The sequence below is a fragment of the Lissotriton helveticus genome, chromosome 1_1 (assembly GCF_964261635.1).
Source record: "Lissotriton helveticus chromosome 1_1, aLisHel1.1, whole genome shotgun sequence".
Lineage (NCBI taxonomy): Eukaryota > Metazoa > Chordata > Amphibia > Caudata > Salamandridae > Lissotriton > Lissotriton helveticus.
This window is the reverse complement of record NC_136057.1, coordinates 1472801755-1472828545: the sequence shown is the minus strand read 5'-3', so window position 1 is coordinate 1472828545 and position 26791 is coordinate 1472801755. Positions and strand designations below refer to the sequence as shown.

Sequence of the window (26791 nt, the reverse complement as noted above, 5' to 3'; positions counted from 1 at the left end):
GCAGGTGAGCGATACCTTCCCCGGGGGTGTGGTTGAAGCGGTCGGAGCGATTCATCATCTCCAGAACCCTGGGATATCAGACTTGGGAGGCCTGCTGCTCTGCGTGGGGCCCCCTGGAGAGCTGAGGGGGAGATCTGTTCCCCGCTTTACTTCGGGCCCCTCATTGTGGAGTAACCTGGCCCCGGGGGTGTTTGGACTGAGTTCTCGGCCCTCGTGGGAGCCACCAGTTGCGGGGCCTTGGGCCAGAGCGGACTGGACCTTGAACTGCCTTCCAATAGCTCTCTTTCTGGCCTGGGGCTGTACGGGGCGATCAGGTGGGGCACAGCGGTGGTCAGTGGAGCGGCTGACTGCATACCCTCTGGGACACGATTAACTGGTGTGGGAGTCCCTCCTGGAGGCCTGGACCTTTGTTCTGTGTGCAGAGGGCCCTGTCCTGGTGCAAGGCCGGGGTCTTTGGTAGAAAAGGGGGGCCTTGTTATCTCCCTGCTCGGATCTTTGCGGAGCCGACCGCCTCTCCTAGTAGGCGAGGGAACTGCCTGTGTTGCCGGCTTTGACAATTATTCAGAGATGACACGCTCCAACAAAGGCGGCAGGGCCGACTCGGCTTCAACCCCCACGGACAATACGGTTGTGGCCATGTGGGGCAAAGCGGGGGCTCCTGCGGCCGAAGAAGGTCCATCCCGGGGTGCCGAGAGCTCTCCGCCGGTTACTCAAGCATTCATGTCCTCCTTCATGGCTCAATTGAAAACGGAGATAGGCTCCCTGCGGACCGAGGTTCACAGCTGTGTGAAGGAGCTTCGGAGGGAGGTGACGGACCTTGGAGATCGAGTTGATGGGCTGGAACGGAGAATGGACACGCGAACGGAGGACCAAGAACAACTGTGGCAGCGCCTGGCGGCCCTCGAGGAGCAGAACATCGAACTCCAGGTGAAGCAGGAGGACTTGGAGGATAGGAGTCGGCGCAACAACCTCCGCATCCGGGGCATTCCGTTGGGAGAAGAAGGGGAGGACATCATGGGCTACATAGCGCAACTTCTGCACGAGGTCTGGGGAGACGAGAACGCTTCACCCCCAACGTTGGATCGAGCGCACCGGGTGGCCGCCCCGGCGGGAAGGTCGGGACACCTACGGATATCCTGACCAGGGTCCACTTTTTCACTGAAAAGGAGGCAATCTGGAAAAATGCCCATGATAACCCGGATCTGAGATACAACGGCCATAACATCCAAATCTTTCCGGACCTGGCACCCAACACCCTTAAGCGACACCGCGCATTCCGGCCGGTGACTAAGAAGCTACGAAGCCTGGACATCTCGTACCAGTGGGGTCACCCCTTTGCCCTTATTTTTCAGTGGGAGTCGAAGCCAGATCGGTGAGATCCTACAGGGAGGCGGCGCAGCTCCTTCACCTGCCAATGACCCCTCCGCCGAGCCCGTCGCGGCCCCGCAGGCAGAGGAGGGAGCCGGCGGGACCGGACTGGACCACGGCACATCGGCATCGCCGTACCCCCCCTGCGGGTTTTCCCCTTCTCAGGCCAAGCAAGACATTATAGCCCACATACGATCCCTGGAGGGGGATATGGTTGAGCTAGAAGAGGGCTCCCTCCCACCTTTATCAATGGACTGTCTCTTTCTTTGCCCCTGCTTCGAGGAGAGGGGGGTATACCCCGGATCCTGTTGGGCTCTGAGTGGGGAGGGGGGGGAGCTGGGAGACCCCTTCCTTTCATCCCTGACACCGACTCTGTGGACTGCGGAGACGGTGGGGGCTCCTTAGCGGGATTCCTTTTGAGACTGTCACAACCCCCTTTTTGTTTTTAACCTGCCCCTTAGGGAGTGACATCCCGAAGAGCGTCCGAACCTGTGGGTGTAGGATGCCCTGTTACGGGGTCAGTGTACTGCGGCCCGGTTGGCCGCGAGTGTTTTTTCCTGATGGACGGGTCTTGTGGCTCTTAGCCTCCTTTTTCTCTCTTTTCATCCTTCTTGGTTTCCTACTGCCCTTTCTTTCTCTTTTCCTTTCTTCTTATGGGGGCCTGGGGAGGGGAGGTAGACTGTGGGTGGGGGGTAGGGAGGTACGGCTCTGGCTTGAGTGCAGACAGGCTGAGTGTGGTATGATTGTTGAGTGGCCTGTGCTAGGCTCTGCGACACCTTGGCGTGGCTATGAGTGTGGCTAGTCCTCTGAAAATCATGACCCTCAACGTGAAGGGTCTTAATTCGCCCAACAAGTGCAAACAGGTCTGGCACTATCTCCTGCGGCACAATCCAGATATCATTTTCTTGCAGGAGACCCACCTTTTACAGGCTGACACTGGGCGCATGACGCACCCTAGATACCCTCTTCAGTTCTGGGCAGCGGCGGACACGAAAACAGCAGGGGTGGCGATTATGTGCAGAGCTGGCATCAGGCGGGGGAAAGGCAGGCCCTTCCGGAGTGGCGATGGCCGCTTTCTTAGGGTGAATGTCGAGGTGGGACGTCGCCGCTTAACATTAGGCAACGTGTACGCCCCCAATCAGGCGCAGGATCGCTTCCTCCAGGACCTCTTGCGGGATCAGATACCTCAGGGCGGCCCCTCGCTAATTCTGGGGGGAGATTTGAACATGGTGTGGTGCCCAAAGATGGATCGGAGCGAGGGCTCCGTCAGTGGGGCTGGGGCGATGTCTCTGGCGCTTCTTAAGCAGATCGGTGACCTAGGGCTGTTTGATGCGTGGCGGTATTTTTCCCCGGATAAACGTGAGTACTCCTTTTACTCGAGTGCCCACCGATCCTACTCTCGCATCGATTATCTGTTTATGTCCCACGACCTTGTCCGAGATGTAGCGGGAGTGGAGATGTCTGACATTTCAATCTCAGACCATGCTCATGTGGAACTGCTCTTTCGGGCCCCGGGTGAGTGCTCCCCTTGGGAGCGGAAATGGTATTTGCCGCCAGGCATCCTTCGGGATACAGCAAATGTTGAGGACATCCGTGAGGCCATTACCGCCTACTTTGAGAACAACGACTTGCCCGAGACGCCTTTTCCAGTGGTCTGGGACGCCTTTAAGGCCACGATTCGGGGTCATATTACGTCTCTTGTGATCGCGAGGACGCGAGAGGCGAGAGCAGTGGAGGATGGCCTGGTGAAGGACTTTAAGGAGGCGGAGGCGCAGGACCGGGGAGGCTGTACCCTGCAAACGAGACGCCGCCTGGCGAATCTTCGAGGCCAATTGCAGTTATTGCGTACTAATAGGGCGGAAGGCTCCCTCTTGGCTTTAAAACAGACACATTTTGAGGGGGGGGAGATAAGGTTGGGAGACTTAGCGAGGAGGCTGCGGGTCAGGGCTGCTAAGTCCCATATAGTGAATGTTCAGCTACCTAATGGATCCAGAGCGGCTAAGGATAAATGTCAGGCGTTTCGGGTTTACTATGCTTCGCTATACACTGCGGAGACGCCGCCTCCTGACTTGGTGGAAGAAGTCTTGGAGCAGTACGGCGGGACGACGTTGCGCCCCCACTCGGCGGAGCTCCTGGAGGAGTTGATAAAATTCAGAAAAAGTCTCAAAACCTGGCTGTTTACCTCCTAAATCTTTTCCCCTACTGAAGTGACGATCTGTAACATTAGCGCCGAGACACCCGTAGGGGTATTTGATGCGCTTTAAAAATTGCGATAAATAAATAAATAAATAAATGATAACACAGGAAGAGGTGGCCTCGGCTCTTAGTGAGCTTCACCTGGGGAAAACGCCGGGTCCTGATGGGCTCCCGCTCTCCTTCTATCGCCTGTTTCAGGCTCAGCTGGGGCCGTACCTTCTCCGGCTCTTCAATTCTTTCACTGACGGACAGGGTCCCTCTCCGGATATGGGAATGGCGGAAATAGCCTTAATCCTAAAGCCTGGGAAAGACCCCACACTTTGTTCATCATACCGTCCGATAGCTCTACTAAATACAGATTTTAAAATATACACCAAGGTGCTGGCGAAGCGGTTGGACCCCCATATGCCTGACCTGATTGACCCGGACCAGGTGGGATTTATACGCGGCCGTCAAGGGGCTGAAAACGTGCGCAGGGTGGCTCACCTGGTGGGGAAGGTGCACCACTGGCAGATCCCGGCCTGTCTACTCTCCTTGGATGCTGAAAAAGCGTTTGACCGTGTGGACTGGTCATTCCTCCGGGCGGTCCTCTGCAAGATGGGACTTGGCCCAAAGATGGTCGCTAGAATCATGGCGCCTTATGTTGCCCCGAAGGCCAGGGTCGTGTGAATGGACAGCTAACAGAGCCGTTTAGCATAGGGAGAGGGACCAGGCAGGGCTGTCCCCTCTCGCCTTTGCTGTTCGCCTTAGCGATTGAGCCTCTGGCGGATATGATAAGTCGGGCTCCGGACATCCACAGCATTCCGTTGGGTGGACGGGACCATAAAGTGGCGCTCTATGCAGACGATCTCATCCTCACCCTCAGTAAGCCCCGGGAGTCTTTGCCAGCAATCCATTCTACGCTCTGCCTCTTTGAACGTGTCTCTGGTCTGAAAATTAACCACAGCAAATCTTGGGCACTCAACCTTACGGTCCCTAAACCCGAAATCCTCATTAGCGCTTCGTGGCAGAGTGTGGTATCAGAGAAAGTGAAAAGGGGTGGCTTCACATGGATAGGGCTGTCACCGGCCACACTATCTGGGACCTGGCGTGGAACCATAAAGCAGGGCGTTCTCCGAGCGCCTATTTGGCGGTGCCCACGAAGACAGTATTGGAAATATGGGACAGAATAGCGCTACGTAGAGGTCTCACGACCTTCCCTTCCCCACACACCCCTATTGAGGGCAACCCGTGGTTCCCACCGGCTTTCCGTACTAGAGCTTTTCGTAGATGGTCTCAGGGTGATTGTAGTGTCCTTACAGACCTCTTTGATGGAGGCACCCTTAAGTCTTTTGCCCACTGCAGAGAGGAGTTTCGGCTCCCGTCTGAGGCCGAGATGCAATACCTCCAGCTGCGACACTGGGTCCTGTCGGATGCAACGTACCCGGGGGCCACCCGAAACTTTACCCCGTTCGAGCGCCGAGCCCGTTCTTGTGCTGACACGAAGGGTTTGATCTCCAAGATATACCAGATATTGCAACATCCTCAGGTGCCGCCTTCACAGACCTATCAACAGCGGTGGCACACGATGCTGGGGACCGATATTGCACCGACGCAGTGGCTTCGTCTGTGGCGGGATATCCCTAAAGTATACCGTAGTATACCACAACAGGAAAACGCATATAAAATGCTGACCCAGTGGTACTACACGCCTCAGCGCTTACATAAAATGTTCCCAACCTCCTCTCCCGACTGCTGGAGGTGTCGAGCTGCACCTGGGGATTTCCTACACATCTGGTGGACTTGCCCCTTGATCACCGTCTTCTGGAAGGAGGTCCTGAGTCACATTAAGGGTGTCCTGGGGTTTCCTCTGCCTGATGCCGCTAGTACATTGTTGCTGGTAATCAAACCTGCGAATCTGCTAGCTCTGACCCGGAGTGACTGGACTATAGCGCTACAGATGCTGGGCTCTGCCAGACAACTCATTACCCTGTACTGGAAGAAGACAGAGGCGCCCCCTATAGCGGCATGGATTGTGAAACTCTGGCATGTCATTACTATGGAACTACTCTCCGCTAGACTGCAGTCTCGCAATACACGCTTCAAGGCGGTATGGCAACCTCTGGTGACCTATTTGTGCAAATCCGAACATGCGCGTAGCATGCCCCCTAGATTGAGAGCGCTGCATCTAGTGGACAATGCTGTACATCCTCCTACCTCACGCAGGCCTGTGGTGTGATTGCCCTGGAGCCCGTACTGTAGCACGTGGTGGATGCTCCTGCTGCTGACGGGGTCTGTGAAGACTCCTTTCCCAATGGTCCCTTCGCTGTTCTCTAGGTCCTTTCTCTCCTCTTTCCTGATCCTTCCCTCTTCTTCTCTTCTGCTATCTTTGCTGCCCTCTTGACTTCTCCTAGGCACCTGGTTGTTAGTTGGACCACTCTGGTCTGGTAGTGCTCGTAGTTTTGGTTCCTGGTCTATACTTGGCCCTAGGGCCTAGGTTTTATTGGCAGTGACTATTGGGCTTGACAGAATGCTATTTCTATCTTCTGACGCGGCCGGCCCTATTGGGTTGTAGGCGGAACGCTGTGTATAATGTTGAGAAGCAAGCACGCTTTACAAGTTATTTTTACTGCATTCTCTCTGACGCGGCCGGCCCCTTTGGGGTTGTAGACTTAACGCCGTGTATATGTCACCCTTCTTTGCGTACTCCCTTCTTCGGGGGTGAAATAAAAACAGACTTTAAATTAAAAGCATGTTCTTTCTCTTTATGTTGCATGTCGCCGAAAACGAAAAAATTGTATAGCAAACAGTTTCACAGTGAAACATAAGACATGCTTTCCCTGAGTTTAATCTCGCATGAGGCATCAGATGTCTCAAATGACTCTTAATCTGCGCTCCATCAGTGCCAAAACTCAAGCATACATGTGGGCCACGGGGAGGTGCTGCTCATCACTCCCGAAGCCCAGGCGCGCAACACCCATCGTACTTCACCGGGCTTCAGCCCCCCCCCCCCCCCCCCCCCCTCCCCAATCCTGGTTTCCCATATGACATGGTCTGCACTTGTGGCCACTAGGCCACTTCGTGGCTCGTTTTGGGCTGGAGGGTCCAGAAAGACCTTCGAGCCATGCATCTGGCTTGCGCTTAGAGTGGCTCGTCCAACTCTAATTCTACATACTGGAATAAAGAAGCAAGTAGGACAGCTCAAACGGTAAATGCCAATTTGTATGTCTAACCCGGAAGCAAAGAGGCCTTTGCCAAGAGAAATTTGGCACAGTTGCTGATGGTATTGAATACAAGGAGCAGCAGGGGGTTCCTTTTTAGGTCTCGCCTAGCGAAAGCAGCACATGCGCTGCTCTCGCTATTGTGAGTACCTTTTGGAATCTATTCTGCCGAGGGCTTGTGTGCACGCAGCTGCATGGACAAACATGGCAGCTCTTGACATTTGTCCATAGCAGACCGCATGCGCGTGTCCATAGGTACTGTGGACAGCCCAACGCCATTTTGCATTTTGGTGTCCTAGCAACAGGAATGCTTTTTCCTGCATGGCGTATGTCTATGCGCTTTTACCTTCGACAACTGCGGATGGGAATGTTAGCAAGCGGGGTATACAATGCAGGGTTATTGAAGACCTAAGCACTTCACCTCACAGAAACGGTGGCACTATATGGGTCACAAGCGAGTTATACAGTGACATTATGTAGCGGTATATGGTCATGGGCTTCCACAGGGGGGGCAAGGAGGGGCGTTTGCCCTCCCCTGGGGTGCCCCTCCTTGGCTCCCCTGCGGACCCCATGACCACAACCTCTGTTTCGTGTGTTAAATTTCCAGTTGGTTGACTGGTAAAGAGGAACAGTATTTACGCCTGTGACCGACATGACTGCAAAACGCGACCAATCAAACTGGTGCGTTTCTTGTTTTTTTTAAGGTACCATGTCTTGATAATTGACATTGCTGTTCTGCAGCCACCCTTTTGTTGGTGCCGTGGCAGGATGTCTGTGTCTCTTTGGGGTGAACGGATTAGTCCAGCTGGTACCTGGGACGGGTGGTGTCACTGTAAGACTCAGCCTCCCTGGACCTTTGATGTGCCGCCGCTGCAGGCGCCGCATGTGTCACACATTTATGGTGCAGGGCTTCCGCATAAGGGAGCTGGACATTATTGTATCTCTAAACGTGCGCACATTGTCATTTTGACATTGACTACATGTAGAGGGACTCTAGGTTTCTTTTCGAAAATATAGCTAATATTTGGACCTATAAACTTTATTTTGTATAAATGAATTGAATGTGTGTAAAATTTAGCAATGCCCAGGGAGTTTTAGGAAAGGGAGCACCCATTGGCGAATTACTAGCGTGTGTAATTGCTGCATTATTTATTGCTGACTGTGACGTTGTGCTTTAACTTTGGATAAAAGTTATCATGAATTCTAGTGCCAAGAAGCCAATATTGGTAAATATGTGCGCTAAAAATAATCCCTACCATACAATGTGCATTCAGTATATTTAATCTGGTGCTTTAATCATAGGCTGTTTTAAAGTATTCTGATAAAAATCGAGTTGTTGCTGAAGACAGCCTTGATTGGTGTTGGATCGAGGACCCGGAAGTCTGCACACCTAGCAGACAGAGATAAAGCAGCTTGTCAGAAAGTTTAGCGTTTTCCCTACAGGCGGTGTTTGTTGGCCTGAGGCAGGGTCAGTCACATGACTAAAGCAACGAATAGCCTGCAGGTTGTTGTCAAAGATAGAGCGGTTCATACGCAGATGCCGAGCTTGGCGCTTTACACCCTCGCTTCGGCAGCACTTCAGGGCTCACTGGTGCTCGGCAGTCACAGCTAAAGTCTGCGTGTGTACCACTGTTACTAGTGTTAGAGCGCCGCAGGACCCGCAAGAGAGGTGGAACTGTCCGGACTATTAATTATGTATGATCGTCTTATTAACCAGCGAGGGAGCTCAGTGGGTTAAATGCTCGCCGGCAACGTCTCCAGTGAGGAGTGGTTAGGAGTCCAGTAAAGTCCACTCACTTTGTCATTCTCGAGATATTGATGCATTCAATACAATGAAAGTTGGAAACTTTCACACCTGTGAATGACAGCACTTAGAAGCGACTGCACTGACATGAAGCTCTATAAATGATTGTCTGAGGGTTGACTGTAGATAATTTTCGGGACTACCAAATGGGACAATTAAACAACCCCTGTATCAGACTAAATGCAAAATATTAGAATAATGCGAATTATTATCAGTGCTAGCTAAAGCTGGACTCTCCGCTTCGAAGCACTTATGGACATTAGCCGACTCAAAGTGAGAATAATTTGAAAGGGCGGTTAATACCGCAGCTGTGCACGGCCTGGTGCCACCTCTGGGTGCTAGGTATTTCTTCTCAGTGACGGAGGCTCTGTGAGCATTAATGCTGTAAGAGGCTTCTCCTTACCAGCCGCAGAGAACACCGTACCCCACTCTAAAAACACATCACTGGATCCCCCCCCCCCCCGTGGAGGTGACACTCAGGCGATCTGGTAGAAGGTGGCCTTGAGCCAAACGGACGGTACTCGGTTGGGAGTGAGGTTCTTTAATTTTGACTCCATCTTACATTTGTCGTCATTTTTGTGTTGCCTTTACACAGGCTGCTCTATTCATGAAGTGTCTCTGCCCTTTGGACTGCAACGTGTTGAAAACCCCCTCTGTCCTTGCTTTGAAATCAATCTCAGACACCAGCTGGCCTAACTGCATACAGACATGTCCTGCCATTACTGATTGACCTATAGGTGCTGTAATTAATTTACTTGTGGGTTGGGCAGAAACACGACGTAAGGGGGAGGGTTCTGGTTATATGATGCTTTTTTTTTAATGTTCTCCTATTGGTTAATATTTTGCAGATCTTGTGTGTCCATGTTAGGTATTTTGCATGCTTACAGAAGCTAGGACTGCCCCTTTCTTTTATGCTGAGTTTGTAACCCTAAACATATAAAAGGCCTCTGTGTTTTGTACTCTTTAGACTGCCTCATTCAGTTGCTAAAGGCTTCTGTGTGACGTAGTCTCACTTAATTAAGTTTAATAAAGATGTCTTTTCATATTTCAGCTTCTGTGCCAAGTTCCTTGTATTAGTGAGACCCCTGAGAATGAAGATTACAGTTCTTCAGGAGCTGTGTGTGTCTTTTTAGGGGGAGGCTGCATGTTTAGGGGGAGCTGTGTATGAGCTTGTTAGGGAGAGGCTGTGTGTGTGTTTGGGGAGCTCCGGTGTGTTGGACGTGGATAGGAGCGTTAATGGTTCGGTGAGTGTTCTGCGCCTTCACTCTTCCTCTTTGACTTCCGGTTCACGTCGTCTCAATGTTCTAACCTGATGCTTTCCCCAAGGGCACAGGTTTTACGTACCTGGGCAGAGCAGGCTCGGCATTGTACCTGGGCAGAGCTATTGGCATTCATCTGGCCAGAGTATATAGGCAGAGCTGTTACTTTTCAGGTGCAGCCTGTTATCCGGACAGAGCTTTTTGCTCTCAGACTGGGCAGAGCAGGTTTATGAGTAAACCTGGGCAAAGCTGGGGAGAGGATGTAGCCTAACCGCTAGAGTGGTCAACCTCGAAGCTGGGGACCCGGATTCAAGTCTGGGCAACGACGCTGAACATTCTGTAATTCTGTGCAAATCACTTAATCTCCCCGTGCCTAACAAAAATGCATGTGTCCTTCTGTAACGAAACTGGTGCTCGTGTAAAGCGTTTGGATACCCGATGTCTCGGGTCTAGTTTGCGCTATATAAACTCTCTTTAAAACAAGCATTAAAAATGCAATAGGTCTAGCCTTTCATTAAGTTAAAGCCATTTGCTTTGCTATACGATACCATTAGAAAAGCAAATGGCTTTAACTTAACCAAAGGCGAGACCTGTTGCATTTTCAATGCTTGTTCTGTTCACTGGTCAGTACCTGGAAGAGCAGGAATTGGCCCCTGAATACAAACATCCCCCAGCTCACCTAAAACACTGATAGCTAAGCTGCCTCACGCAGAGGATGCATTTGTTGATGTGTGCCAGCAGAGCTCAAAGGGTGACGGGAGATCAAGGAACCCCCCCCTCCTAAAGGGGTGTTAAATTATCGCTCGCCATATGATGAAGGACTAAAGCCACTTTAAACTGACAAATCTGACAGAAACAAACAGGCAGGGACAAGAAGAAGGCCGGAGCAAGATGAGAAGGGCGATGTTGTTGGCATAACTTTAATGCACACAGCTCCAGGCGCCCCTTATAATACTGGCGGCCTGGGTCCATGCTAAGGGCGTCCCTGCCCGGAAGTGCACATAGCACTGGGGACTATAACACACTGACACCCACTCCACAGCCAATGCCAGATTACGTGTAACAAGCAAGTCACGTTTTGAAACCAGGTTGCTCAGTGGGTTAAAGCTGCATCTTTTGCAGAGAGGAGTTGGAGTGCGTGCCCGTGTGACCTACGGGTCACATTTCAAATGGGCAGAACTGGCTCAACCTTTAACCTTCCAAGGAGGTTAAAAAGAAGACATTGGTTTTGCATTCCCAGTATTGTTACACTCTGTAAAACACAGGGATGGCCTCACTGCTTTAAAAAGAAAAAATAAGTGCAGGTACTCACAAAGTTAGGCTGTGGGCTAGGAAGAGGGCCAGGGGGTGTGGCTTGGGGGGGGAACCTGAGGCAAATATTTACTGGAATCCAGATTTTCTCTGTGAGCATAATAGACATTTCTGTTATCTTTAGAGAATTATCGTTGCTTTTGCTTCTACAAAATGATAACTTTACTATTTAAAATGTGTAGATTGCCTCTGCACAAATGGTACAAAGACAAGGTAGAATTTTGATATTATATACAATGACTTTTTTTATGAATTACGTTTTTAAATATTTCAATTCTGAAACTGAGACTGAATTAGACATTAGTAAGGCCCAGAAGGGGCAGTCATCTTTGAAATGGGGCAGTCATCTTTGAAATGGGACAGTCCCATAAGGATTTACATAAATTGGACCTTTACAACTTAATAAACAATGCTTAAAAAAATGTGCATGTTACAAAGGGAGTATTTGTCAAAGACAGAGTTCCCCTGGCTACTTTTTTATTATAAGGCCCAGCGGTACCATGAATGAACACCATACAGGAGATGCAGCAGACATTACTACGTTGTAGGGATAATGGGAGTGGGCACTTTATGATCTGTGCCCCTTCTTACCATCCCACATACACCTTAGGCCTGCTGTTCTAAAGAGAGTGGTGCCAAAGAACATCCACACTTCATCCAAAGTATCCCAGTCACCCTGCTGCACCACATGGCACACTCCTGCACAAGAATCCTCTGCCAATCAAGTTGGTAAGACTGACAGTTCTCAATTCAGAGTACACAAGTATATTTTAGTGACTAGTAATACCAAATGATTCACCATTTTTAAGCAGTCTGGAATCTTCTCAGAAATAAAAGAACACAAATTCACACAAACGTGGGTATAGAGAGAAGGGTTGACTTGAAGGAATTGGTAAACTGCAGCCAGGCCCAGAGCGGCTTACTTCAGATGGGTACCATTTTTGTAGATGCCCAAGTCCTGTGCCACACACGGTTTCCCCAAAAACACAGAACATGTTGCCACTGTGAACATGCAAATCTGAGATCAGAGTTCCCAGCACCTTTCACTTTGCCTGACTGGTTTCGACACAAAGGCAGTGCTCTTTACTATTCTTAATGTATGTTTAAGATTTACACCCACCTAGGTGAGATACCTGAACATCTCTTTTTGGAACGTGGAGGTCCGGCAAGTATTACAAGTTCAGCAGATTACTGCCATGTGCAAGTTGTGCCATTTTAAGCAGATGAGGGGTTGCCCTAAACCTGTGCAGAGTCCACACTCCGAGTTTTTCAGAGGAGTCATCAAGCCAGCTCTCTTCTTAATCCCCATCACCTGTTTTTGTGTTACTCTGTGGGCCTGTGACAAAGGAAGGACCTTTCATGCGCTAAAACAAAAATCAGCTATTTTATACCACTTTCACTAAATCCATTACATGAAAGAGTATTATATAGCATTCTTAAATTGATATCTAGTCTATCGACCTTGGAAGGATTAGTTGCTGAAACATCTTCACGTCACACACCGATCTCAGCAGAAAATGCATACCTTCCCAAGGTAAGCGCCCTATTGCACCAGTCAGAATAGGAGCCAGCCTCATTTCACTATACGAGGAAGAGAAAAAAACACAGTCACATGATCTCACTCCACCAGTGAGAATCGGTGGCAGTCTCCTGATCTCACCATGAGGATTATCGCCATCCCCCTAATTTCAATCCACATGAAAGACAGGAACCAGCCCCATGCGCCAGCACCAAGGTTGCCACCTGGCTGTTCTGCTGCATTTTTATATGCAAGCCAGTAAAATTAATGGGAAAACCAAAGAAATTCGATATTTTCCCTGCTTAGACATAAACCTAAACCTAGAACTATGAAGAAATAAGTTAAAATGTCTTTGAGAGCTGTGTAAAATGTTTCAGAATGATTAACCTAACCAACATAATTGTGATGTAATAAAACAGTCCTTACAGTTTTACAATAATTTGTTTTCACTTCCGAGCTCTTGGCTGTTCCAGACTGAGAAGAGGTAAAGACAAACATATAGCCAGTACTTTCTGTCTGACAAAGGGGGCGGCTGTAGTCGCTCTTGTTCCCTTCCTTCAGTTTCTTACGTAGCCCCTCTACACAGTACTCTTCCTTGAGTTCCAACTGGAAATCTCCAGTCCTCTATTTTCTGGGAACATGGACGCTGGCAGGGGCAGTTGGCAGGGTTGGATTGGGAATTCAAAATCAGCCTGAGCATGCTAAAAAAAGTGGCCCACGATGAACCCCTTACGGAGGAGGACTGGACAGCCTGCTGTACACTGATCACATTGCTCACCCCCAATGGTAACCTTCGTCTCATTCATTATAAATATATACATCAAATATACCACACTCCAGCCAAATTATGTAAGTATAAGTTGAGGGATGATGCTAGATGCAAGCGCTGCGGGACAGACCAGGCGGATTTTGCGCATCTTGCATGGTGTTGTGGGAGGGAGCTGCAATATTGGGCAACGGTCACAAGTCATCTAGGGCGGATGGTGTCCTACACACTATCATGCACTCCACGGCTGTGTTTACTTGGCCATGACATACCATTGCGGGCTATGAGAAAAAAAATTGTGCCCATAATATTGCTGCTTGCGAAGAGTGTCTGTGCACTGGGATAGCAAAAGAGCCCTGGCGTTTAAAGATTGGATATTAGATGCCATATACTGCAGAGATAACTTTATGCTATATGCGGAGGAACTGCCAGCTGCTTCTAAACCCTCAGATATTTGGGAGCCACTAACTGGGTATTTACGTGTCAATCCTGATTTGGATTAAGACGTCCTCTGATTCCTTGATCTGAACGTTGTAACAATTTTATATCAGTCTTTCCTGCTATTGCCTGTCCATCTCTGTATTGTATCTGATGTGTATATTTGACAATGTGCTAAATTGGATGCTGTGTATTCTGGATATTTTTGTGGAATTCTGCAGTATGTATTTGTAATGATCGTGACTGATTTTCTTTCTGTTGATTTGCTCTTCTTTGACAAAATTGATAAATAAAAAAAATTTAAAAAGTGGCCCACATTTGCATACTGCCTTTCCTCAAAACACTGCTTTGGCATAATTTTATTTAAAACAAAAAGAAGGGGGGATACAAAAAAATGCACGGATTAGTTTACACTGGTGACTAAAAACAAGTGAGTCCACTTCTGCTCAGACCCCCTGCCCAGCTAGGTTTGCATATACTAATGGGTGAGAGAAAGAGTGACACCTCTGCCTGTTGCTAAACGTGAGGTAATGAGCGCCCTTCTGCCTCCAGAAAGGCCACTCAGACACCCACTGGGCAGCTGGCTGTATCCGAACAATGACGACACCACCAAAATCTGCCCCCCAGACTGCTCCAAAAAGTAGCCCACAGTTGGAACTCGGTACCGGCCCCTTTACCAATCCTAAACTGTCAAAAAAGGAAGGGGGGGTCCATAGCGAGCAGCTCCCTTTACAGCGAATTCCATTTGCGTCTGCCCCGTCGAGGGTGACGCACGCGCCACATTTAAAGCAGGCCCTGCTCGCTGGCCGCAGGTGCACGCTCATGTGACCGTTGTGCCCAAAACCGGACAGGGTACTCTCCTCGGGCCTGGAGAAGTTCCGGTACTCACAAAAGGAAAAAAAAGTGCCGGTACTCAGTACCTGTGAGTACCGGTCCATTTGAACATCATGTTCTTGCAGCGGCACAATAGTACCCCCCCCCAGGAGAGGGTGTAGCTGAACAGAGGGGCTCTCCTACCTGGACAGGGTGCTCCAGAAACACCTTCCGCGGGAGGCACAGGCACCCACGCAGGCCGCCTCGTCCGCACAGGCAAGTCCCGAAAACAGCCATGGTGCGGGGAGAGCGGTCAGAGCTCACGACGAGAGGCGCGCGCAGGTGCTCCAGAGCCGGCACTCAGGGCCCGCAGGTGTGCTAAGGCGCGCGGCCTCGAAGACCCGGGCTTATAACACTTCCGCCAATGAACTAAAGGGCGTTTCTAGCGCATTCGGCCAACAACAGACCCTGTCAGTTTTATGTACCACGGATTTACTATTTCAGATTTGTAGTTTTGGTGAAGCACAGATTCAGTTTTTTAAGCCGAGGAGTGTTATTAGCCCCTACAGACTATCATTAATGGGCATTTACACTGGTCCCCTGCAGGTGCGCGATCTATTGTTGCCAGTTCTGGTTTTTCAGCTGTCAGCGCTTTGCATTCTGTCATACTTTTGTAAAATGAAAGTAACCCCGTAGGACCAGATTGCAATGACAAGGGAAGTACATGCAGAGCTTGAAATGGAAACATAGAAGTACAGGTACTCGGTACCAGAGTAGCGGATTGTTTCTGACAAGAGCCAGTACTCTCCAATTAAAAGTATTACGTCACTCTTGACAACTGCCGGTACTCTCCCTCGCAAATAAAAAAAAAGTGCCGGTATTCCGTACCGGGTAGTACCGGCACAACTAAAGCACTGAGTGCATGCGATAATTGCTCAAAAAAATCTCACACCAGAGGAGGTGCAACTGAGACTTTCTGTATTCAGTGAGAGCTGGTCATCTGACCTAGCAGGTGTCGAGACGGGTCCCTATCGGCTCTCCATTTTTGCCCTCGCCATCAAGAAGAAAAACAAATCTGAACTCTGCAAAGTACCGCCTTTGGGGTAACTTCGAAGAGACTCGTTAAAGTTTTTTCACAGTCTCATCATTTCAGAACTGAAAGATTGTCATATTATATTCAACGAAGTGATGGTTGTTGCTTATGCACCTGACAACAACTGACAAAGCCAATAGTTTTGGCTTGCTGTAGGCATTATTAGGTGTAATGTTACTTGTATTATAAATCTGGATGCAATTTCAGACGCAGCAAAATGCCAGTCGGGCGGCACACTATGCTAAGCACAGATTTTTTGCTCATGTGTTTTAAACCACGCCCTTACTTGCATTGGTCACGCCCCTTTGAGAGACCCCCCCCCCGTTTTTTCATCCCACTTAAAGCCCTGATGTGGGGCATGTGTCCTGCTGCTCCCTCCTGTACTGCGAGGGACGCTGGCAACGATTCTGCATGTGCTACACTTTGTTTGAATGATGCTTGGACTGCTGTTGTTGTACATGTTTTGTGTGCAATGGAAGCTAGCTCTACTGCTGCCACTTGTGGTGAATTAGTGTTTGTAGAGCTTGCGCTACGGCTGTCTGTCACAAATTTGTGTTTGAGAAGCTTGCTCTGCTGCTGCCTGTAAAGGATCTGTGTTTGAGAAGCTTGCTCTGCTGCTACCTGTGACAGATCTGTGTTTGAGAAGCTTGCTCTGCTGCTACCTGCGACGGATCTGTGTTTGAGAAGCTTGCTCTGCTGCTGCCTGTGACGGATCTGTGTTTGAGAAGCTTGCTCTGCTGCTACCTGTGACGGATCTGTGTTTGAGAAGCTTGCTCTAGCTTCTACCTGTGACGGATCTGTGTTTGAGACGCTTGCTCTAGCTTCTACCTGCAACGGATCTGTGTTTGAGAAGCTTGCTCTGCTGCTACCTGTGACGGATCTGTGTTTGAGAAGCTTGCTCTAGCTTCTACCTGTGACGGATCTGTGTTTGAGAAGCTTGCTCAGCTGCAGCCTGTGACGGATCTTTGTTTGAGAAGCTTGCTCTGCTGCTACCTGCGACAGATCTGTGTTTGAGAAGCTTGCTCTGCTGCTACCTGTGACGGATCTGTGTTTGAGAAGCTTGCTCTGCTGCTACCTGTGACGGATCTGTGTTTGAGAAGCTTGCTCTGCTGCTACCTGTGACGGATCTGTGTTTGAGAAGCTTGCTCTGCTGCTACCTGTGACGGATCTGTGTTTGAGACGCTTGCTCTAGCTTCTACCTGTGACGGATCTGTGTTTGAGAAGCTTGCTCTTCTGCTACCTGTGACGGATCTGTGTTTGAGACGCTTGCTCTAGCTTCTACCTGTGACGGATCTGTGTTTGAGAAGCTTGCTCTGCTGCTGCCTGTGACGGATCTGTGTTTGAGAAGCTTGCTCTGCTGCTACCTGTGACGGATCTGTGTTTGAGAAGCTTGCTCTGCTGCTACCTGTGACGGATCTGTGTTTGAGAAGCTTGCTCTAGCTTCTACCTGTGACGGATCTGTGTTTGAGACGCTTGCTCTAGCTTCTACCTGCGACGGATCTGTGTTTGAGAAGCTTGCTCTGCTGCTACCTGTGACGGATCTGTGTTTGAGAAGCTTGCTCTGCTGCTACCTGTGACGGATCTGTGTTTGAGAAGCTTGCTCTAGCTTCTACCTGTGACGGATCTGTGTTTGAGAAGCTTGCTCAGCTGCAGCCTATGACGGATCTTTGTTTGAGAAGCTTGCTCTGCTGCTACCTGCGACAGATCTGTGTTTGAGAAGCTTGCTCTGCTGCTACCTGTGACGGATCTGTGTTTGAGACGCTTGCTCTAGCTTCTACCTGTGACGGATCTGTGTTTGAGAAGCTTGCTCTGCTGCAGCCTGTGACGGATCATTGTTTGAGAAGCTTGCTCTGCTGCTACCAGTGACGGATCTGTGTTTGAGAAGCTTGCTCTGCTGCTACCTGTGAAGGATCTGTGTTTGAGAAGCTTGCTCTGCTGCAGCCTGTGACGGATCTTTGTTGAGAAGCTTGCTCTGCTGCTATCTGCGACGGATCTGTGTTTGAGAAGCTTGCTCTGCTGCTACCTGTGACGGATCTGTGTTTGAGAAGCTTGCTCTGCTGCTACCTGTGACAGATCTGTGTTTGAGAAGCTTGCTCTGCTGCAGTCTGTGACGGATCTTTGTTTGAGAAGCTTGCTCTGCTGCTACCTGCGACGGATCTGTGTTTGAGAAGCTTGCTCTGCTGCTACCTGCGACGGATCTGTGTTTGAGAAGCTTGCTCTGCTGCTGCCTGTGACAAATCTGTGTTTGAGAAGCTTGCTCTGCTGCAGCCTGTGACGGATCTGTGTTTGAGAAGCTTGCTGTGCTGCTACCTGTGACGGATCTGTGTTTGAGAAGCTTGCTCTGCTGCTACCTGTGACGGATCTGTGTTTGAGAAGCTTGCTCTGCTGCAGCCTGTGACGGATCTTTGTTTGAGAAGCTTGCTCTGCTGCTACCTGTGACGGATCTGTGTTTGAGAAGCTTGCTCTGCTGCTACCTGTGACGGATCTGTGTTTGAGAAGCTTGCTCTGCTGCAGCCTGTGACGGATCTTTGTTTGAGAAGCTTGCTCTGCTGCTACCTGTGACAGATCTGTGTTTGAGAAGCTTGCTCTGCTGCTACCTGTGACGGATCTGTGTTTGAGAAGCTTGCTCTGCTGCAGCCTGTGACGGATCTTTGTTTGAGAAGCTTGCTCTGCTGCTACCTGTGACGGATCTGTGTTTGAGAAGCTTGCTCTGCTGCTATCTGCGACGGATCTGTGTTTGAGAAGCTTGCTCTGCTGCTACCTGTCGACGGATCTGTGTTTGAGAAGCTTGCTGTGCTGCTACCTGTGACGGATCTGTGTTTGAGAAGCTTGCTCTGCTGCTACCTGTGACGGATCTGTGTTTGAGAAGCTTGCTCTGCTGCAGCCTGTGACGGATCTTTGTTTGAGAAGCTTGCTCTGCTGCTACCTGTGACGGATCTGTGTTTGAGAAGCTTGCTCTGCTGCTACCTGCGACGGATCTGTGTTTGAGAAGCTTGCTCTGCCGCTACCTGTGACGGATCTGTGTTTGAGAAGCTTGCTCTGCTGCAGCCTGTGACGGATCTTTTTTGAGAAGCTTGCTCTGCTGCTATCTGCGACGGATCTGTGTTTGAGAAGCTTGCTCTGCTGCTACCTGTGACGGATCTGTGTTTGAGAAGCTTGCTCTGCTGCTACCTGTGACGGATCTGTGTTTGAGAAGCTTGCTCTGCTGCTACCTGTGACAGATCTGTGTTTGAGAAGCTTGCTCTGCTGCAGTCTGTGACGGATCTTTGTTTGAGAAGCTTGCTCTGCTGCTACCTGCGACGGATCTGTGTTTGAGAAGCTTGCTCTGCTGCTACCTGCGACGGATCTGTGTTTGAGAAGCTTGCTCTGCTGCTGCCTGTGACAAATCTGTGTTTGAGAAGCTTGCTCTGCTGCAGCCTGTGACGGATCTGTGTTTGAGAAGCTTGCTGTGCTGCTACCTGTGACGGATCTGTGTTTGAGAAGCTTGCTCTGCTGCTACCTGTGACGGATCTGTGTTTGAGAAGCTTGCTCTGCTGCAGCCTGTGACGGATCTTTGTTTGAGAAGCTTGCTCTGCTGCTACCTGTGACGGATCTGTGTTTGAGAAGCTTGCTCTGCTGCTACCTGTGACGGATCTGTGTTTGAGAAGCTTGCTCTGCTGCAGCCTGTGACGGATCTTTGTTTGAGAAGCTTGCTCTGCTGCTACATGTGACGGATCTGTGTTTGAGAAGCTTGCTCTGCTGCTACCTGTGACGGATCTGTGTTTGAGAAGCTTGCTCTGCTGCAGCCTGTGACGGATCTTTGTTTGAGAAGCTTGCTCTGCTGCTGCCTGTGACGGATCTGTGTTTGAGAAGCTTGCTCTGCTGCTATCTGCGACGGATCTGTGTTTGAGAAGCTTGCTCTGCTGCTACCTGTGACGGATCTGTGTTTGAGAAGCTTGCTGTGCTGCTACCTGTTACGGATCTGTGTTTGAGAAGCTTGCTCTGCTGCTACCTGTGACGGATCTGTGTTTGAGAAGCTTGCTCTGCTGCTACCTGTGACGGATCTGTGTTTGAGAAGCTTGCTCTGCTGCTACCTGCGACGGATCTGTGTTTGAGAAGCTTGCTCTGCTGCTACCTGTGACGGATCTGTGTTTGAGAAGCTTGCTCTGCTGCAGCCTGTGCAGTACCTATTCTGTTAACCAAGGACACTTGCACGGATATTGCTCATCGGGTGCCTGTGTTTGAAGTGAGGGATTCTTGTAATTCTGCTTCCATAGCAGTGTCTGTACCCAAGGCGAGGCAATCTTCCACTACTAGTACGGATGCTGTATCTGTTCTATGTTTGATGAGTCTTTTTCTATAGATGTCCATGCATTTCCAAAGGGACGCTTGCACTACTGCCGACAACTTTGTGGGATCTTAGGGAGGCTTGCACTGCGGTCTGTGATGTCCCTGTTCAAAAACCACAGGAAGCTTCCACTACAGGTGCTGATGCCGAACCTGCCCTGAGGGTCAGTAAGCTTGGACTGCTGCCCACCCTGAACTTGCCCTGAGTGCCAGGAAGGTTGCACTGCTGACCATGCCCAACCTGTGCTGAGGGCAAGAAGCTTGCACTGCTGCTGCCCGTGCCATACCTGTCTTGAGGACCAGGAAGGTTGCATAGCTGCAGCCAATGCTGAACCTGCCCTGAGGGTCAGGGGGCTTGCATTACTGCTGTCTGTGATATATCTTTTCTAAGGCTGCAGGCAGCTGGTGCTGCTGCCACAGTTATGGCTGTTATGTGGGAGAGGGGAGCTTGCAATGCTGCCTGTGCTTTACATGTTCTATGTGTGGAAAGCCCGCGCCATTCAGGTCTTTTTTTCTGAGAAATGATTGCATTGTTGCAACCCTACTATATCTGATGTTGAAAGAAGCTTGCACTACTGCTGCCCATGTATCTACATATTTTATGTGCAAGAGAAACTTCTACTGCACCCTTATAAGATGTATGCATTGCATGAGTGAGTGAAATGTGCACTCAGTTGCCCAGACTATACTTGTTCTCTCCATGAGTGAAGCTTGCACCGTTTTTGAATGTTGCTATGCTCTTGGCACTGTTGTACCTGTTCTGTATGTGTCGGGGAAGATTGTGCTGATGTTGGTGACACTATTTTGTTCTGTACGTGAAAAAAGTTTGCTTTGATTTTATCCCTGTCCTAAGACATAACATTTGATTTGAGTGCTCTTGAATTGGGATAAAGTACTGATATATTTTTCAACTGCAGTGTGCTGGTCTTTGTCGTACCCCTCTTTCAGTCTCCAAGTCCCACCTGGGGCACTACCCCAACCAAGGTTGGCCAGCCTTTATTCAAACTAATTTTCCTTTCTGCTCTATTATTTTGCAGACAGTACGAAAAAAGTGAAAGATGTCCTGAGCGAGTTCAAGCCCGGAGGATCCCTGGCCTCCCACCTGCAAGGAGAGGTGAGGAATACCTCGACATTAGCTCTTTCTCTTCCGATTGTTACTTTTCCATTGTTACTCTACAGAAGAAGCTGGTGTTCACTCTCAGTGGAATGGCTTCAGTAGTGGGCTAAAGGCAGACATACATCAAAACATGAAGAAGATCCTTCAGACATGGCTATTTTATCCAGTCCAGTTTTTAGTTGCTTTCCGAGACTTGTAGTTCTGAATTTAAAAACTACATAAATGTGTAGGAATGCAAATATTGGAACAGATAGCAACAAAAAAGGGGAAATAGATCCGCTTCCGACCCCAGATATGGGAGACCTTGAGAGCTGTGTATACATTTCCAAGGAGAACAGTTACAATCTATCCATAACTAGCTGCCATGTGTCCCAGGTATATGCGTGATGAGCTGCTCCAGTCTAGGTTTTTTCTTTGAATTCTGGGACTTGTAGTTCTAGTTTAGAATAGCATAGGCCTATTTCGTTGTTACCTGGAGTTTCCAAGCTATTAGAAAAACATGTTAATAAAGAACTTTCCACCTTCCTTGAATCCAAGGAACTTCTCCATCCCACCCAAATGGATTTCCTACCTCAACACAACACTGAAAAAGCTGGTTATGTCAATCTCCCCCAACTCCTGCTCCAGCCACCTATCATTTACTCCCTGTTTCCAGGAAGTAGCCAAATGGATAGCTGGTTGTAAATTGAAACTGAACAAGGACAAAACTGAAGTTATGCTGCTGGAAAATAATCCTTGCAGCAATGCCCCTGATGCTACAGCGGTTCTCCGGAAATAATTTCTAATACCATGTCACCTTTCCCTGAAGTACTAAATCATACACCTACTCATCAGTGGGGCCCATAGCACTGCGAGTCATTCACAAAATTACTCCCATCCTACTTCATGGATCGTGAGATTCGAAGGAGAGTTGCTGTATCATAGCGGGGTGTCTAAAACTAAAACTAGATATTTATACTATTTACACCTGCAGTTTAAATGAGTTTACCATGGTTTTCATTAATAAAACATTTATTTAGACACACCACCACTGTAGTCGACGAATCTGCTAGTAAAAATTAGGCGTAGTAAAACTCAAGACCAGCTTAATTCTCCATTTATCAAATTTTTATTAAAAGCAAATTTAACATGTCTAAAGGTTTATTCACTTTATTTATTTCTTCATTCAAAACAATATTTTAAAGGAAAATAAGAATTTTATTTCAAACAGTTAATTTCATTTATTTAGGAAAATTCAGAAATAGACATTTTATTTAAATTTCAGAAATGCAAGTATTAGAAAAAACAGATAGTTCCCAAAATTCATCCTTTCTCCTAACTTCCCTAACAAAAAACCCTCAGCTAGAGTGTATCTCTCATTCAAAGAAAATAGAAAATTATTCAAAGTCTTACATCTCAGGAAAAATCAGCATACGGACAGCATCTCGGTAGGAAATCGAAAAGAAGTTTTTTCCTCACTAAAACCAGCACTTTTTATACCTTTTTCACTCGCTCTATCTATCTAAAAGAGTAACTTTCAGCATAAATTTGAGATCTGATTGGACAATTTGGGGTTGATGAGCATCACCTCATCATTACATTATTTGTTTTTCTTCCGTCAGCTAGATTTTTAAAAGGGTCATTGTTTTGGGCAATGTCCGGCCTAGTCCTGTTCTCAACTAGCAACTTCTCGAGATCTTCTCACGTTCAGAACCATTGTGCTCATCCTTTTTGGCAGCCATGTAGACTTCCAGGCCACACCGTCCTTGAACTGCATTCACTCCAGGCACCAGCAGCTCGCATTCCAACTCGGACTTAGGGTTGCACATGCTCAGTTCATTTTCTATTCGCAGTTTAATAAGTCAGCCATCTTTTCGCTAGGCCTCACAGGCCACAATGGGAACTATCATAGAAACAAACACAAACAAATGTTAATTTTGGAAATTTAACCCTTCTGTTTACCTCCCCCTTACTAAGGTTTTCCCTATTAGTAGTTACCTAGCAGATAAGCAACATTCAGACGTAATATACTCACCTGTTTACACGTTTTGCCACAAAATACGTAAACAAATAAGCACATTTATGCCGCATTTCATTATTTCAAACCTGCTTATTAGTTTAGGACACGACAAAATCACATAATTAGTTAATTATGATTGCAACATAAGAAAAATTAGTTCCCACGTGTACTTGTGTAGGTGCATTTCTTATTCTAAGTTGATTAATCACACATCATTCAATTAGTTCAAGTTATGGAAGTGTGACTTTGCAAGGGGTACACAAAATTTTGTTTCTCCACCTTGCTCCATCACCCCAAGCTGCCCACCATGAAAAAATCCATAAAGAGCCTTCGTATGTGGCTTGACTCCAATCTCACTATGGACTGTCAAGCCAACAAACTTGCTGCCAGCTGTTACAGTGTCTTAAGATTACTGAGGAAGGTTCTCGACCTCCTCCCCTTTACAGCTAGAAGAGTAATCGTGCAGGCCTTTGTGCTCTCACGTCTGTATTACGGGAATGCCTTGCATCTTGGCTCACCCCACTATGTGGGCAACAGGCTGCAGACCATGCAGAATGCTGCTGCTCAACTTTGATGAACATCCCTAAGCATCAGTCTGCCACCAGGGCTCTCAAGAGACCTCCACTGGCTTCCCGTGGAACCCCTAGTCCACTATAAGACCCTATGCATTATGCACAGCCCAATAAAAAATAGAGGACTCCTACTGCTAAGATGTTTATCTTCCCCATATCTCTCTGGGCGATCCCCCAAATCCACTTCACCTCACCTACTGACTGTCCCTAGGATCCGTAGAGCCCGGTGGGGCTGCAGTCATTCTTACTATTTGGCACTCAGACTCTGGAATTCTCTACCTCTAGCATTGCACCTCCTGGAGCACGAACTTCCCTTTTGCAAATCTTTGAAGACGTGGCTGTTTTTCTATTAACTTCCTCTCAGCTTTCTATGATCCAACGGTGCCTTTTTGCAGCACTGGGAGGTCTCCTGGTAGCCATACGCCATATAAAAACCATATAATTAGACTAAACAAGACAATAAGTCCCACATTTCAGAGAAAAAACCTGGGTAGGAGCAGCTGGTCATGCATTAACGTGAGAAGCCTGGCAGTGCTGACACAAGTAACTTGTTCAAGTGCAAAGACTCCAAATGTAGGCCCCTTGTTGTTACTCCCTTGATGATGGGATGCTTGTAACATGACTGGACGTAGTCCCCAAACCGCCTAATAAAGACTGATCCCTTAGTGTTGTGCACAAGTGAGTTACCAATGCCAGAATGAGAGCACAGACAATATGCAGTACACAACATGCATCCCCACCTCAATAAACAACCATACCTACTGTGCATCCAGCAAGTGTTTTATCAGTCCAGGAACTCCATATTATACTCCTAAAACCTACAAGAGAGGAGGAGGTAAGAGGCCATCCTACCTCCTGGGAAGACCAAATTACCACAACTAGTATGGCAGCTGCAATACTCAATCCAGTATGCCTGCCTTGAGACAAACATCCAAAAGTCCCACTTGGACTGTCACAGAAGTCCTACAACAAAGCAGAACAGACGGCGGACCACCGTTCCTGCACCTCTACACCAGTTTCACCGTTCAGTTTTGGTCCCACGCACTATCCCAGGCAACAACCGTCTTATGGTGCCGCTGTGCTCCAGATCCTTAACAGCTAAATGAAGGGCATGCATAGGGTTAAAGAAGTCCAAGGATTGACAATGGAATTTTCAAAGTTCTTTATTTATCAAACTTATACGAAGGTTCAAAACAGAAGGTTCAGCCAACGCGATTCGTTCTCGAAGAGAACTTCGTCAGGGCTCCTTAGGGCAATGACCCTTCCAAAGGAGGAATGCGAATTAGCCAAATATCGAATCGCTAGGCAAACGAAATGCGAAATCAGATAAAACCTGAAAAGGGCAGGAATCCGATGACCGTTAATATTCTTTATACAATGACGTTAGTATGGAGGTCATGGTCCCACTCTCAAAGTGATGGCATTAAGTTCTATTCATCAAAGTTGTAGATATGTTTCTAATCTGAACAATAAAGACGCAAAAGACCAATGAAGTAGATGATCCAGGCAGTAACTCTGGAGCGCTATGGAAATTGTCCCAGAGCCAGATAAGGCCCAAAAGGTCAGGAAAACCAGCGAATTTAGCCCCTTGTTACTCCCTTGATGATGGGATGCTTGTAACATGTCAGGAAGTAGTCCCCAAACCGCCTAATAAAGACTGATCCCTTTGTGCACAAGTGAGTTTCCAATGCCAGAGTGTGAACACAGACAACATGCAGTACACAACATGCATCCCCACCCCAATAAACAACCATACCTACTGTGCATCCAGCTAGTGCTTTATCAGTCCAGGAACTCCATATTATACTCCTAAAACCTACGAGAGAGGAGGAGGTAAGACGCCGTACAACATTCTGGGAAGACCAAATTACCACAACCAGTATGGCAGCTGCAGGTGCAATACTCAATCTAGTATGCCTGCCTTGAGACAAACATCCAAAAGTCCCACTTGGACGGTCACAGAAATCCTGTGTAAGTGCTAAACGGAGGGAAGGTCATCCTTACGGAAGAGGAAGCCTCACACACAATATTGTGTCCTGCATCATCATCAGCAACCTCTCCCCACTCTGGTAGGACAGTGCCTCCATGATGGACACAACCTCCTGTTGGACTCTGCGCAGGAGTTCATAGATAAAAGCTACTGGATAAGAAAGGGTTCCAGGTCAGTAGGCTAAAAAGACCTTTATGTATCCTGACTATTTGCCTTTCTTAGTGGGTGCATTAGGAAAGGTTAAAAACTAGTGGGGCAATACTATGAGAGCCATGACTCACACTGCCCCAAAACTCAACATGTTTCTGCCCATCCTAGAAGTCTATTCGGTTCTGGGGCATTCCTCTGGGCCAGAGATCCCTAACTACCTTTTCGGGGCTAATGTGCCTGGATTCTCAGTGAGGTGGGAACATTGTGAAAAATAGGAAAACATAAATGTGCTCAGATGAGTCCAACCTGAAACGCACATTATGAACAGCCTTTTATAAAAATGGGAAAACAGGAAGTTTTACAATTTACATTTTATGTAAACACAGGACCTTCTCTCCGTAACCAGATAAAAAGAAACACGGGATGCAAGTGACACTGCACGGCAAACCACAGCACTCAAATTACATGTGATGGTTGAATGAAACATGCAGAGGCGTTGCACATGCCTCATGCACACTGGTGAAACAAATAGCATGATTGTTCTAGATATTGCTGTACTGTATTTTCTCATTAACTCTCTTATCCTAGATTATAGGGGATTCATGGTACCATGCTGGTTTGGCATCTTCGGTACTCTATTGTTAGAAATACGTTTCTTCTCTCTGACTAAGCTAGGATATGTCACAGAACTACCTATCGATATTTTCACAGGTCTTTCTATTGCACCTCACTTGGTCACATGTTGTAACCATAGATTCAAATCACTTTTTGCATTCTGCATGGGTGTTTCAATGTAATGCTTTTTTGTCACCTCTTTTTTGTCTCATTAAACTAAGCACAGGTTCGAGGCATAGGAGCTGCAGATCACAC

General features: G+C 48.2%; 2 protein-coding genes across 5 annotated transcripts in view; one reads left to right on the top strand and one right to left on the bottom strand.

Annotated features, from left to right (window-relative positions):
• PAN2 (poly(A) specific ribonuclease subunit PAN2) overlaps positions 1-14956 on the bottom strand; it is a 1642407-nt gene extending 1627451 nt beyond the window's left edge. The window contains exon 1 of the mRNA XM_078686370.1: positions 14879-14956. The gene's annotated coding sequence lies outside the window, so the exon portion shown is untranslated. The remainder of the gene's footprint in view (positions 1-14878) is intronic.
• Positions 1-26791, top strand: part of DGKA (diacylglycerol kinase alpha) — a 387021-nt gene that overhangs the window by 151798 nt on the left and 208432 nt on the right. For all 4 annotated transcript variants that reach the window (XM_078686412.1, XM_078686395.1, XM_078686404.1 and 1 more), the window contains one exon: positions 21131-21207. In XM_078686412.1, the coding sequence (XP_078542538.1) occupies positions 21131-21207 (77 nt within the window). The remainder of the gene's footprint in view (positions 1-21130; positions 21208-26791) is intronic.